General features: G+C 53.3%; 1 protein-coding gene across 1 annotated transcript in view; it reads left to right on the top strand.

Annotated features, from left to right (window-relative positions):
• DNMT3A (DNA methyltransferase 3 alpha) overlaps positions 1-13,048 on the top strand; it is an 80,240-nt gene that overhangs the window by 59,689 nt on the left and 7,503 nt on the right. The window contains 16 exon segments of the mRNA XM_041754299.1: positions 2,166-2,302; positions 2,304-2,406; positions 2,408-2,545; positions 2,958-3,065; positions 3,361-3,517; positions 3,853-4,002; positions 4,110-4,154; positions 4,902-4,981; positions 5,591-5,703; positions 5,871-6,054; positions 6,296-6,380; positions 8,212-8,357; positions 9,195-9,285; positions 9,475-9,623; positions 10,735-10,820; positions 12,756-12,825. Coding sequence (XP_041610233.1) covers positions 2,166-2,302; positions 2,304-2,406; positions 2,408-2,545; positions 2,958-3,065; positions 3,361-3,517; positions 3,853-4,002; positions 4,110-4,154; positions 4,902-4,981; positions 5,591-5,703; positions 5,871-6,054; positions 6,296-6,380; positions 8,212-8,357; positions 9,195-9,285; positions 9,475-9,623; positions 10,735-10,820; positions 12,756-12,825 — 1,842 coding nt within the window.

Genomic DNA, 13,048 nt, shown 5'->3' on the forward strand with positions numbered 1-13,048 from the left:
TCGTCCCGATGGAGGCCCCCTTCCTCCTCCTCCGCCTGCCAAAACCCTGCTGGGTGCGTGTTCTCCTGCACCTAGTGGGTTGGGGGCGCTTAGCAGCCGTCAGCAGCAGCATCTGACAAGCTGGGGGAAGTTGTGGGGGAAGAATGATGTTCAGGAACTCACTGTAGAGGGGTTGAGAAGAGAGACAAAGGGGCTGTGGGGGAGTGACGAGGGTGGCATCAGGCACGACTCCCTTCTAGACCTGGGGGGGTGGCGCGCAGCAGCCACCCGCTGCTGCTTGCTGTGCAGGTGACTTCACCTTTCCTCAGAAGGGTCCTCCCGCCCTCTGCCACCTGTACCTGGTTGTGGCGAGGGGCCGTATCACCCCTGCAGAGGGGTCTTTGGGTCACCCATGCGAGCACCATGGTCCAGATCAGTCATCCATGCCTGAATTTCAAGGAGGCCTGAGGCTTCTCTGTGAGCAAATCTGGGGTTTCAGTAGTGCTGCCACTGCTGATTCCAGAAGAGGATGGGGTTGAGTGCACACCTAGGTGCATCTTCCTATGGGGGAGGGGGTGGTAGATAATTGATGGTAGGAAGGGGAGGGCAGGTGAGAGGCAGGAAGAGCAGTTGCTCTGCATTCTTCCACTGCTGGCATCCGGCTCATTTTCCCAGCTGTTTTGTGGGCTGGGGGCAAAGGATGCATTAGCCCGTCTTAGAATCCTGTTAGGGAAAAAACTAGGATTTCCATCTCCAGGGTTCAAGGACTCCACCAGAAGTAGGTTTGGTTGGTGGCCGGAGATAAAGACTGGAAGACTGAAACAAAATGAATCAACAACACAGTAGACCTTTGGGCTCAGCACAAAGGTTCTTAACCAGGGACTCTAGGGTTTGGGAGTCCATCAACAGCTTTGGAGAGTCCTTGGCATTCTTGATACTTAGATACGTCCGATTCTTAAACCAGTCAGAGAAGTTCAATAGAAATCCTTTAGATCAATTGCTTTTTTAGGTTGGAGCAACTCTTGAGAAAGGACTGCTCCAGAATCAGCTGTTGAGTGAGTTGCAAGGCAAAGACCAGAACGTAGATGCTCCGACATCTAGCTTAGACTAGCTTCAACTCCAAGTGCCTCTCCCATTCTCTTGTGTAGTCTTGAGGGTGGGCTTCCAGTCACAGTTCTAAACTCTCTGGGGAGTCATATTGAAAGGTATGCTGAGGTTGGGAGGTTTTTCTCCGAAGGTGGTGGAAACAGGTGCAGAGCCTTAAAGTTTGAGTTCATGGGTCCCTCAGATTCAGTCTCTGGGGTGAGATTAGGTTGAATGGTTCTTAGAGCTAAGGATTTCATGCTCTGCTTTAGGGAATCCTGGAGCAGGTTTTGGGAAGGATGAGCGCCAGACAGTGAATGGATGGAGGCTGTCCAAATGGGAGCATGATTGGTTTTGGATTGTGAATTTCTCAGGATGGCAGAGAGGATGCGTGAACTGTAGTGTGTTCTCCATAAACCATTTTTGAAAGAATAAATGCATTGATGGATCTGAAAGTTGTGTGTAGAAAGAAGCGATGAATCTGATAATGTACGTTTGATAGGATCCTAAGATTCCAGAATAGCGTGGGAGCAGGCAAACTCTGACAGGGCTTGCCGTGGTGTTCAAGCAGAGGGGGACGCAGAGCAGTGATTTCATGATCGTAGACATCACGACAAAACTAGATTTGTGGTCTGGAAGCCAAGACCAGGAATAGAAGGGGTAGATTGCCCAGGAAAATATTTAAAAAAAAAAAAGACGAGAGGATCCAGTTCGTGATTGGGAAGTAGGATAGAAGAGGACGCAGCAAGGATCTGTGCTTGAGCTAAGGCGTGCAATGACTATTTGAATAGAATAAATCTTTCCATGTCAGAGGGTGGACAACTGATGATGTTGACTGATGGAGAAAGATTTCGTGAGAGGCACAAGAGAAGGTTGGAAAACAGCCAAATGACTTGAGTTTACCAACCCACCTCAGATTTTCCCATTTTTTTCTGTGGCAAGCCAATCGAGTTGCTGAGCAAAGAACTCTGCCCTTGACCTCCCTGTCACTGTCTCCAGACCACAAAGAGGTTGATAAGAGCCCCCTCTCCCACTCCTCCCAGTATCAAGTGGCCGTGCTAACCTGGAGAGGTCAAGGTAACTTCTGTTCCTTGTTTCTCCAGGCTGAGAAGAAAGCCAAGGTGATCGCAGTAATGAATGCTGTGGAAGAAAACCAGGGGTCTGGCGAGTCTCAGAAAGTGGAGGAGGCCAGCCCTCCTGCAGTGCAGCAGCCCACCGACCCTGCATCCCCCACTGTGGCCCACACCTGACCCGGTGGAGTCAGATGCTGGGGACAAGAACACCACCAAAGCAGCCGACGATGAGCCGGAGTACGAGGACGGCCGGGGCTTTGGCATTGGGGAGCTGATGTCTGGTGTGGGGGAAACTTCGGGGCTTCTCCTGGTGGCCAGGCCGCATTGTGTCTTGGTGGATGACGGGCCGGAGCCGAGCAGCTGAAGGCACCCGCTGGGTCATGTGGTTTGGAGACGGCAAGTTCTCGGTGGTGAGTCGTGGGATTTGGTGGGAGCCTCAGGGAGGGATGGGTCTTGGTCCTCGGGCCTGTGGTTTTGGGCTGGGGGCTCTATCTGGAACTGGGGTGGGAGAGGTGGGCTCTGCTCGCCCCCACTCAACACCGGTAACTGGAAGAAGCCCTAGAGAAAACCAGGCTGCCCTGGGGTACCTGCCAAACTCCTGCCTTCCAGAACTCCCTGCTTGCATTCAGGTCCCCCACCACCACTACCACCACTACGTTTGGGTTGGACTCTTCCTTTGAGCATCCTGTAATTACTTATCAACCTACCTGGTCCTCTCAAGGGCAGAGGCTGAGTCTTAAGGCCCCAGTACCTGCCCATTGCCAGGCACATGGTAGGGACTTGCTGGGTTTGGCAGGAGGAGAAACATGGCTGGTTCTCTAGGTGTGTGTTGAGAAGTTGATGCCGCTGAGCTCCTTCTGCAGCGCTTTCCACCAGGCTACCTACAATAAGCAGCCCATGTACCGCAAAGCCATCTATGAGGTCCTGCAGGTGAGTGCCCCTCCACGCCGAGGAGGCTGAGGCAGCAGGGACTCCTGGTTAGTCTGGCAGCAGGAGTTAAAAGCAGAGGTTAGACCTGCCTGGGCACAGGGTCTACCTGCAAGGCCCTTGTGACTCCCTTTTGTCCCCCCACCCTCCACCTCCATCACTTGCCCCTTTCTGCACTCCCCTCCTCTGAAGTTCTCCTGTGACCCTCCCCTACCCCTTCTCCCAGCTCTTTCCCCAGGCCACCTCTGCTGTCCGCCAGCCTGTCCTCACACCCTCCCCCGTACATGTTGCTCTCCAGGTGGCCAGTAGCCGCGCGGGGAAGTTGTTCCCGGCGTGCCATGACAGCGATGAGAGTGACACTGCCAAGGCCGTGGAGGTGCAGAACAAACAGATGATCGAGTGGGCTCTCGGAGGGTTCCAGCCTTCTGGCCCCAAGGGCCTGGAGCCACCCGAAGGTAAATGCAGGTGCCCAGGCTAGCCTTCTGGGACCCCTGCCAGCCAGGCAGCTCCATGCCAGGGTTGGGAAGGCCCTGCTTAGAGCTGCCAACTCTTAGGTGGAGTGGCCCAGGGGGAGTGGCTGCAAACTCCCTTTCCCTGGGGTCAGGATAGGGGCAGTGCTGCTCCGGGGCTCAGAATAAGCTGCTCCCGTTGGCTTGTTGGCACTGGAGAGCTGGGAGCTAGAACAATTTGGGGAGCAAGTGGCACGCCTTTGTAGGCAGAATAGAGGAGGGGAGGGAGCTGGCACTGCTTGTCAGCGGCCATGATCACGTCCCCTGCTTTCCCTCTCCAGAAGAGAAGAACCCCTACAAAGAAGTTTACACAGACATGTGGGTCGAACCCGAGGCAGCTGCCTATGCACCACCCCCACCAGCCAAAAAGCCCCGAAAGAGCACAACTGAGAAGCCTAAGGTCAAGGAGATCATTGATGAACGCACAAGAGGTAGTTGGCCTGGCTCTGGAGAGAGAGGCTCGGCGAGGCTGGCATTCAGAGGAGCGGGCATGGCCCCCTCAGCCCCCTCTGATGCTGGGCTCTCCTCCCCTCCGCAGAGCGGCTGGTGTACGAAGTGCGGCAGAAGTGCCGGAACATCGAGGGTAAGTCCTGATGGGCCTTGACCTCCTGGGGAGTACATAGTCTGTCGCCCCCAGGTCTGGCCGCAGGGCTTGCTTCCTAGTGTGGTGCCTGGTGCAGAATAGCATAGGTGTTTAGAAAGGTTTGAACGTCACGGGACCTTGGCACCCAGTGAGAGCGTCTCTCCTGCTTATGCCACCACCCCCACCCTGCTTTGCACACACAGCTGTCTTCCTGGGGCTGCCATCTTTCCTACCAGTGGCACGGCTGGTCGTTAGGGTGTGGGAACTCCAGTGCGTCAGAGAAGGGTGGCCTCTTCTTGGATTTGCTTGAACTCATGACCTCTGGCCTTCTTTCATCCAGTGGTCTCTAGAGCATCTCCCATCTGTCTCCCTTGGCCTAGTCTGTCTGGCTCGGGGCCCTCAGGACTGGCAGAGATGGGGGCAGGGCATAAGACTTAAGGACTGGCCAGGGACAATCTCCAGAGTCACCCAGGGTCCAGGCCCTCTTCTCATAGGCAGGTTCTTGTCCTCGAATTACTGCCTTTCCTGGATGGGTGGCATTGCTGCCCTGAGAGCTGAGTGGGCTTCGAGATTGGGGCCACGATGCCTCCCTGTTGCATGGGGTACCCTCCCAGACTCTTGTCTGCCTTCTTTTTTGGGCTGCTGCCCCGGCACACACTTTTCTTGTAGCTTTTCTGGAGCTGAGCATTGACCCCAAGGTGGGAAGGGGCCCTTCAAAGACATTCACTCTTTCTCTACTCTTTCCAGACATTTGCATCTCTTGTGGGAGCCTCAATGTTACCCTGGAACACCCTCTCTTTGTCGGAGGAATGTGCCAAAACTGTAAGGTAGGGGTACATCCAGCAGGGACGTGGTTGAAGGCAGCCCTCAGTCCCCGGTTGTCTGCACCTTCTCAGCTCTTTGGTCTTGTAGTCATCTAAAGTAGCTGCCATGCTGACACCATGGTTTGCTCTGGACAGAGTCCTGATAAAACAGACCCTTGGGCTTCAGAGTGTTCGACAGTGTTATCTGTCCTCCCCAAGGAGGGGAAGATTCTTTCTCCCTCCAGAGCCCATTTGGGTCCCCAGATATGGGCTCACTGTGTCACAGTCCCTAGTATGGGATAGTAGGGTGGAGGGAGGGTAGAGAGTGGCTGACAAGTGGGTGAGTTGCCGTGTCCTTGGGGCCCCAGGAAAAAAGCCCAGGGCTATAGCAAGGAGCAAGGGGGTGCCGCCCCCTCCTTGGCCTTGCCCTTGTCCTTCCTACACACTGCTGTGGGTTGCGAGACCTGCTAGCCTCTTCCCAGGTCCGTGGTTCAAGAGGTTGGCAGGCTCGTGTCTGCAAGAACGAGTTGAGGTTCCAAGGTGAGGGCCCCGAGGCTGGGTTCAAAGCCTGCCTTTGCCCTGACCATGCTGCCTATAGCCTGGTGGTCTCTGACCCTCTGCCCCGCCCTCTAGAACTGCTTCCTGGAGTGCGCATACCAGTACGATGATGATGGCTACCAGTCCTACTGCACCATTTGCTGTGGGGGGCGCGAGGTGCTCATGTGTGGGAACAATAACTGCTGCAGGTGAGGGTCCCTCCCCACCATTCCCCCCCTCCTCTCTCCTCCCTGGCTAACCCCTCCCAGGCTAACCCCTCCCACCCCTCCCTGGCCCACCCTGTAGCGGCTCCCTCCCCAGCCAGGCTCCATCTGGGGCTGAGAGGCCCCCCCTGCCACACTGGGCTTCCTTCCAGGTGCTTTTGTGTGGAGTGTGTGGATCTCTTAGTGGGGCCGGGGGCCGCCCAGGCAGCCATCAAGGAGGACCCCTGGAACTGCTACATGTGTGGGCACAAGGGCACCTACGGGCTACTGCGGCGGCGGGACGACTGGCCCTCACGGCTCCAGATGTTCTTCGCCAATAACCACGACCAGGAATTTGTGAGTGCTGGGCCTGGGGTGCCTCTTTTCACCTCCTCCCTGCTGGAGCCAGAGGGCAGGCTCAGACCTGGCAGGAGCATCTCATGGGGCCCCGGGCAACAGGCAGAAGCACCTGTGCCGCTTGCAAGGGTGTGGGTTCAGAAGGCCAGAGTGGGCCTAGTCGGCCGGGAGGGCCAGCCCTGGGTGCAGACCTGCAATGTACTCTCAGGCGTTCACCTGGCCTGTTGTGCTCGCTGCCTAGGACCCTCCGAAGGTTTACCCGCCTGTCCCAGCCGAGAAGAGGAAGCCCATCCGGGTGCTGTCTCTATTTGATGGAATTGCTACAGGTGAGTGTGTGGCACACCAGCCCCACCCCGGGATGGGGGAGCTCCACTTGAGGGATCACCTATGTTTTAATTCTGGCAAAGCAGAATGCTAGTTAACATTACAGCTGTTAAAGTATTACCTCTCAGAGGAGACTTTTTTGTGTTCAGTGAGAAGTACAGTCAGTGGTCAACCACCATGTCTGGTGGACACCATTTCTCAGTGGGGGAGGCGCTCCAGCAGAGGACAGGGTGATCGCTAGTCAGAGGTTATTGAAGATTTTCACAAAGCCTCAAAAGGACAGACTCGGCGACCAAAACGAAAACATAGGCAGCGTTCTATGTACGATGACTGTCAGTCATGGTAAAAAAAAAAAAAACAAACAAAAACAAAAACAAAAAAAAGATCAACAAGAGAGTTTAAAGAATATTTAAATCACCCATAAATCTATAATTAGCATTTTGGTGTATATCTTCTATTTTTTTTTTCAGTGCACATATGTGTATGTGTTTTTAGAATCCTACGTAGATAGAAAAATAAAATGAAAGGATAGTAAAATGCACACTGTGTTGTAACTCGCCTTTTTATTTGATATCGTGACTGCTTTTTCATGTTAATATGGAACTATATCCTTTATTTGTGAATGCTGCATCAGATTCCACTGGGTGAAAGTACCGTAATTTAACTAACCCTCTGTTGGGTTGTTTACTATTTTTTCTCTATTATGAGCAGCCTGTGACAAGCATCGTTACACACACATCATTATATACGTAAACCATTCTCTTGTAGGGAGTGCTGGGCACCCTTAGGAAGTTTGTTTTATGTGGTTCTTGACCTTGCCAGAGAACCCTCCCAAAAGGTGTTACTGACACACAATCATCCCTCTGCCGTGTCCCCAGGCCAGCCCATGGCTTCTCCATTCTTAAGAAAGGAATAACCCTCCTTAGAACTTGTGTCTTCACGTGACCAAAGGGAGACGGCTGGGACATGGTGGCATCCCAGGCCAGATGTTTATGTTCTGTTCTCAGCTCAGCGTTGATATTCTATAAACCTAGAGAAGTTAATTTACAGCCTTGGTTTCCCCTGCCAGAACCTTTAGGCCCACATAAACCACACCACACCCCAAGAGGCTATAAAAGCTCCTTCGTAGGGGGCGGGGGGAATCTGTGGGGACAGTGGAAATGGTGCTGCTGTACCCGATTTCTCCAGAAACTCTCAGGGTCTGTTCTAATGGTTTCCTTGCCCTCAATTCAGCAAACAGTTGTGAAGCCATCATGGTAAGGAAGTGAGTGTAGTTCACTCAGGAGGAAAACACGGATGAGCTCCTTCTCTGTCTGAAGAGCATTTACCACCCAAGAGAAGGGCTGAAGTAGAAATACCCACTGTTCTGATGAGGTGGAGAGCTATACAAAGTGCTGGGGGTCTCCAGAGGAGGGGGGTTGCTTCCAGGGGGCTGCAGGGTGTGGGAGAGTGGGGGTGATGAAACGTTTTTTAGAGCAGGTGGCATTTGTGTTGAGTCTTGGAGGATGGGTGGAATCACAGCAGGAGGCCATAGCTGGTGGGGGGTGAGGAAGGAACAGTCAGATGCAGGATGTAGGAACAACAAAGGCCACCCAAAAAGTTACCTGCTGTTCTCTCCGATTCCAGAAACCACCTCTTGTCTGGTCTTGACAGCCTTCTAAGTAGATCAAAGTAGGCATAAAATAGGATCCAGGAGGATCCTGCAGCCTCCTAGGCAGGGTGAGGCTCAAGGCTGTTGCTGGCCCACGTGTCCAGCCGACTAGAGAGCCCCCTGCAAAGACCAGGATGCTGGCAAGCAGCCCCAGTGACCGTGCCTTCTGCTGGCTGGCACAGGGCTTCTGGTGCTGAAGGACTTGGGGATTCAGGTGGACCGCTACATCGCCTCCGAGGTGTGCGAGGACTCCATCACGGTGGGCATGGTACGGCACCAGGGGAAGATCATGTACGTCGGGGACGTCCGCAGCGTCACGCAGAAGCATGTATGTCCGTGTAGTGGGACCCGCCCCACCTCCTCTGCATTCCTTGCACTTTGCTCCTGAGGGCGGCAGTAGCCACCTTGAATTTTGCTCACCTGCTCTTTTCCTTTCTCCCCCCCACCCCCACCCCAGTCTTATCTCCTCTGCCATGTTCCCTGTCTGGAGAGGAAAATGAGCAAATCCAAATGGGAACTGGGAGCAGGCCCAGGATTTAGGCCCTGGCTGCCCCCTGGCTAGCTGCAGGGCCTTTGCAGCACAGTGCTTCAGTTCCCATTTTCTCGGTACTTTGGGCAACAGCTTTACCAGCCTCCATTTCGGCAGGGGGTAGGAGATGGCTTTGGCAGAGTCTTGCCCAGATGACCCTTTGCCTTTCCAGTTATCTGTGTCTATCCCTGTAACTGCAGGCCCTCAGGGATGACCAAGGGCTTTTGGAGGGCGTTCAGGTGGCCCGAGCAACCCTGCCCAAAGTGCACAGAAGCACAAAGTACCTTCACATGCAGCTGCTTAGCCCGGACCGCCTTCCCCCTCTAAGTGGCTGCTTTTTCTATTGGGAGCACACTGTTCCCCTGCTGGCCTCAGAAATGATCCAGTTGGATCCCTTCACTTTGTTTCAGAAACTGAACTCAGCCTCAGTGACTTGTCCATGGTGCTGTGTGTGTGTGTGTGTGTGTGTGTGTGTGTAGTATGTACATCCGAGTGTATGTAGTGGGCATACCAAGCAGCTGGGTCTCCTCTCTCCCATGCCAAAGTACTTTTTTGCCGAATCCACAGATAATTTCCTTCTTCCTTTCTGCCTCTGTCCCCGGACATCAGGCCATCCCATTACCTTTATCCTCCCAGATCCAGGAGTGGGGCCCGTTCGATCTGGTGATTGGGGGCAGTCCTTGCAATGATCTCTCCATCGTCAATCCTGCCCGTAAAGGACTCTACGGTAGGTGCCGCACTCACCCCTCCACCTTCTGAGCTGGTGCTTCCGCACGTAGGTTTCCTCCTTGGATATTTCTGCCCTGGGACGGCTACTCCCGACGACCCTGTCCTCCCTTGCCCTCCCTGTGCCCGAGCCACACCACTGTCCCATGCAGACAGCCCCAGCTGATGGCTTTCTCTTCCGACCTCTCAGAGGGCACTGGCCGGCTCTTCTTTGAGTTCTACCGCCTGCTGCATGATGCGCGGCCCAAGGAGGGAGATGACCGCCCCTTCTTCTGGCTCTTTGAGAATGTGGTGGCCATGGGCGTTAGTGACAAGAGGGACATCTCGCGATTTCTCGAGGTATAGCCAGCAACCTTGGTTTGGCCAGCTCTCTAATGGCTTCTACCTTGGGCTGCTGCTTTATCCCTGTCTCATCTGCATTGTGGAGCTGGGGACTGGTGACTTCTGCTTTGCAAGGGGCCTGTTCGGGAAGCTCAGGGCTTCCCGGTTAGATAGGGAGGAAACACTGATAGAGGATCCCCCTGGAAAGAACCTGGTGGTCTGACTCTGAGAGGTAGTATGTGGGTGTGGGCCTCAGGGCTGGAAGGGCTTCACCATTCCCAAATAGGGTGGGGTGCCAGACTCCTAGAGTTTGGGGTTCTGTGTGGTGTTTCACGGGGGAAATCTTCGAGATGGCCAAATCCGTTTTCCCTGACCAGAATGGCTTGCCCTTGTTCCCCTGGCACCATGACAGATGCTCTGTGGCACTTAGGAAGTTTAAAAAAAAAAAAAAAAGATGGCTTACCTGGATTTATTCCCCATGATGTGGGTCCCTTGTCAGTGCTGAGCCGGGTTGGAACCACACACAGAGGGTCTCTGTGGCCAGATGCATTCTCGGTTGCTGGGAGGGCGGGGAGATGGTCTGGGAGCTCAAGGCCATGATCCAGAATCATGGGGTCAGTAACCCCTCAAGCTGATGTTCTTAAAATGCAAACAAACGTATATTTGGCTTGTAATCTGGACATAGAGCAAACATGTCCATACTCATTGGAACTTTCCTGCCCAGAGCCTCTGGGTCAGCTAGAGGTACGTAGTCCAGTAGGGTAGCCATCAGCCCTGTGTGGTATTTGAGTTAACATTAAAATTCCTCAGTCGCTCTAGCCTCATTTCAAGTACTCATTAGCCACCTGCAGCTACTCCGTTGAACAGTGCAGACAAAAAACATTTCTATCATCACAGAATATTCAGTTAGACTACAGTGCTCTAGAATGTTCTAATGAGAGCATGTGGAATGTGGCTGGATTCCATTCTGGCTTTTCCTGGAGGCTTCAGGCAGTCCCACTGCGTGGCTTCCTGAGAGAAAGGAGAAAGCAAGTGCCTTTCAGGCTGTAAGGCTCTCAGCTAGCAAAATTTCCTGGCATAATCTGCTATTCCTTTCTTTCTGATCTTTAATCTTTCTCCTGTTTTATAGTCCAACCCTGTGATGATTGATGCCAAAGAAGTGTCAGCTGCACACAGGGCCCGCTACTTCTGGGGGAACCTTCCTGGTATGAACAGGTTGGTGAGAGTGCCCGGGCCTGGGGTGGCTGCGGGTTGGTGTCTGCAGGCAGCTCGGCCCAAGGAGGAGGAGGTCACTGAGTGAGCCCGCTTGGGCACACCCTCCCCTGCTGACCAGCTTGCTGCTCTACCATGTTCTCTGTTTTCTTCTCCTTGAGGGAGAACGGGAGTCAGGGTATAGAAAATACTTGCCTGAGAAACCTAGGGGTCGAAATAGGAGGTCGAAATAGGGGTCGAAATAGGAGAATCACTGTGCTGCTGAGTTACATAGTTGGTTCTCCTGCACTGGTGACGTATCTAGAATCTGCTCGTCCTTAGTCTCCAGAGGTAAGCTGTGGAGGGTGGAGTTGGGGTGGGGAAGAGCAGTGCCCACAGCTGGGCCACACCTGCTCCAGGAGAGGGAATCTCGAAGTAGCTCCATGCAGCTCAGAGGGTCCCACTTTGCTTACTATCCACGCACTTTGTTGGCTTCAGATCCTTTGTTGGAAAGATGTTCTTTGTTTCGATTACACAGGTAGAGATGTTCATGTCCAGGAATGAAGATAAGGATTTCTTCAGTATAATAGTTGGATTTTAAAAAGGCTTATGAGGAGAAAGGAATTCTGGTTGAGCATTAGCAGTTCAAGAGCAGAGTCGGGTCCACCCTATCTAAATATCTGTGATGCAGCACAATATTTTCCAGAATGTTCTAAGAGTGGATTGTCACCCTTGCTATATCTATAGATCGTTAACATCGTGTGATCTGGCCTCAGCCTTCTGTCCCCCTCAGCCATTAGCATGAAGTTGTAGGAACATCCCCAGTCATACCCGTTTGGCAAAGCTCCTATGTTTTATGAGGGCTTATTGATGGGAAGGAGACCTGTCTGGGGGAGGGTTGACCTGCAGACCATTTAGTGCCCCCTCCTAAGTTCCCAAGCTGTAGGTGTGTTCTGAAAGAGTAGACTGGGTCATGTAGTCCAGTATTTCATGGAGCCACGAACTCTGTGTCTCCTCCCAGACCTGGGTCCTATGGGATTGTTCTCCCCTCCTTCTTCCAACTCTAAAATTCCAGAACCCTGAACTTCGAGGGGGAGCAGAGGTGCCATGTGGATCCACGTAGAATGTGTGCATAAATGGGGTGGAGGCTGGAGGTGTGCACTTTGGCCTGGGGTCCCTGTGGGCCCCATGCTGAGATGGTAGACTTGTGTGAAATGTCAGAAAAGGTCAGCGCCAAAGGTGATGTTCAGTGATATGCTCTGCCCTCCAAAAGGTGACATGTTCAGCGTCACAGAGTTTTAGTCTTCTGGGAACTGCAGAAGTGAAGGTACACGCTTTGATGAATTTCATCTAGTATGCACACCCATGCAACCCTCACCATAGTCAAGAACAGAACATTTGGTTGCCCCCCAAAGCTTGCTTTGTGGGGGATACCTTTTTTCTTTTTAAAGATTTTAATTTATTAATTAATTAGCATAGGAGTTGGGGGGAGGGGCAGAGGGAAAGGGACAAGCAGACTCCCTGCTGAGCGCTGACACTCCCTCCCTCAATAACGTGGGGCTTGATTGAGATCATGACCTGAGCCAAGGTCAGATGCTCAACTGACTGAGCCACCAAGGTGCCCCGTAAAAGGTATTTTTAGAACTCCGTGTATTTTAAGATGACTGGCACAAAAGTAATTGGGTTTTCCTTTTTCTGGGTAGGCATTATCTGCTTATCTGTAGATTGAGACCACTGTGGAGTTTCCCTTTAAGGATTAATGCTTGGTGGACTGCCCGTAGACGGCTGCAGTGTGTGTGCATATGTTCTGGGGGAGTTTGAAGGGGTCACGATGTGTGTGGGGGGTGATGACGGTCCTCTCACCTCTCTGTGTGAGTCCTGGCTGCTGGGCCGGCACCGCCACGTGCATCCCTGTTGCTCTCCTGGTCTCTGTCGTTATCTTCTCTTTCTGCCTCCTAGGCCGTTGGCATCCACTGTGAATGATAAGCTGGAGCTGCAGGAGTGTCTGGAGCACGGCAGGATAGCCAAGGTTAGCCCCGGCGCCAAAGCCCTGTGCTGGGGGGTAGGGAGAAGGGGAGAGAGGGCAGGATGAGCCAGTGTGCTCCCCAGGGCAGTGTCTGTAGCTAGTGCAGAGAAGGCAGTTTAGGAGGTGGCACGGGGTCACACACCCAGTCGGCCAGAGGGGAGGACCCAGGGGACAGCCTGAAGGGCAAGGAGAGAGACCAGAAATCCTTCCTGGCCTTCAGCCCATC

Source organism: Vulpes lagopus, chromosome 5 (assembly GCF_018345385.1).
Source record: "Vulpes lagopus strain Blue_001 chromosome 5, ASM1834538v1, whole genome shotgun sequence".
In the NCBI taxonomy this organism is placed as follows: domain Eukaryota; kingdom Metazoa; phylum Chordata; class Mammalia; order Carnivora; family Canidae; genus Vulpes; species Vulpes lagopus.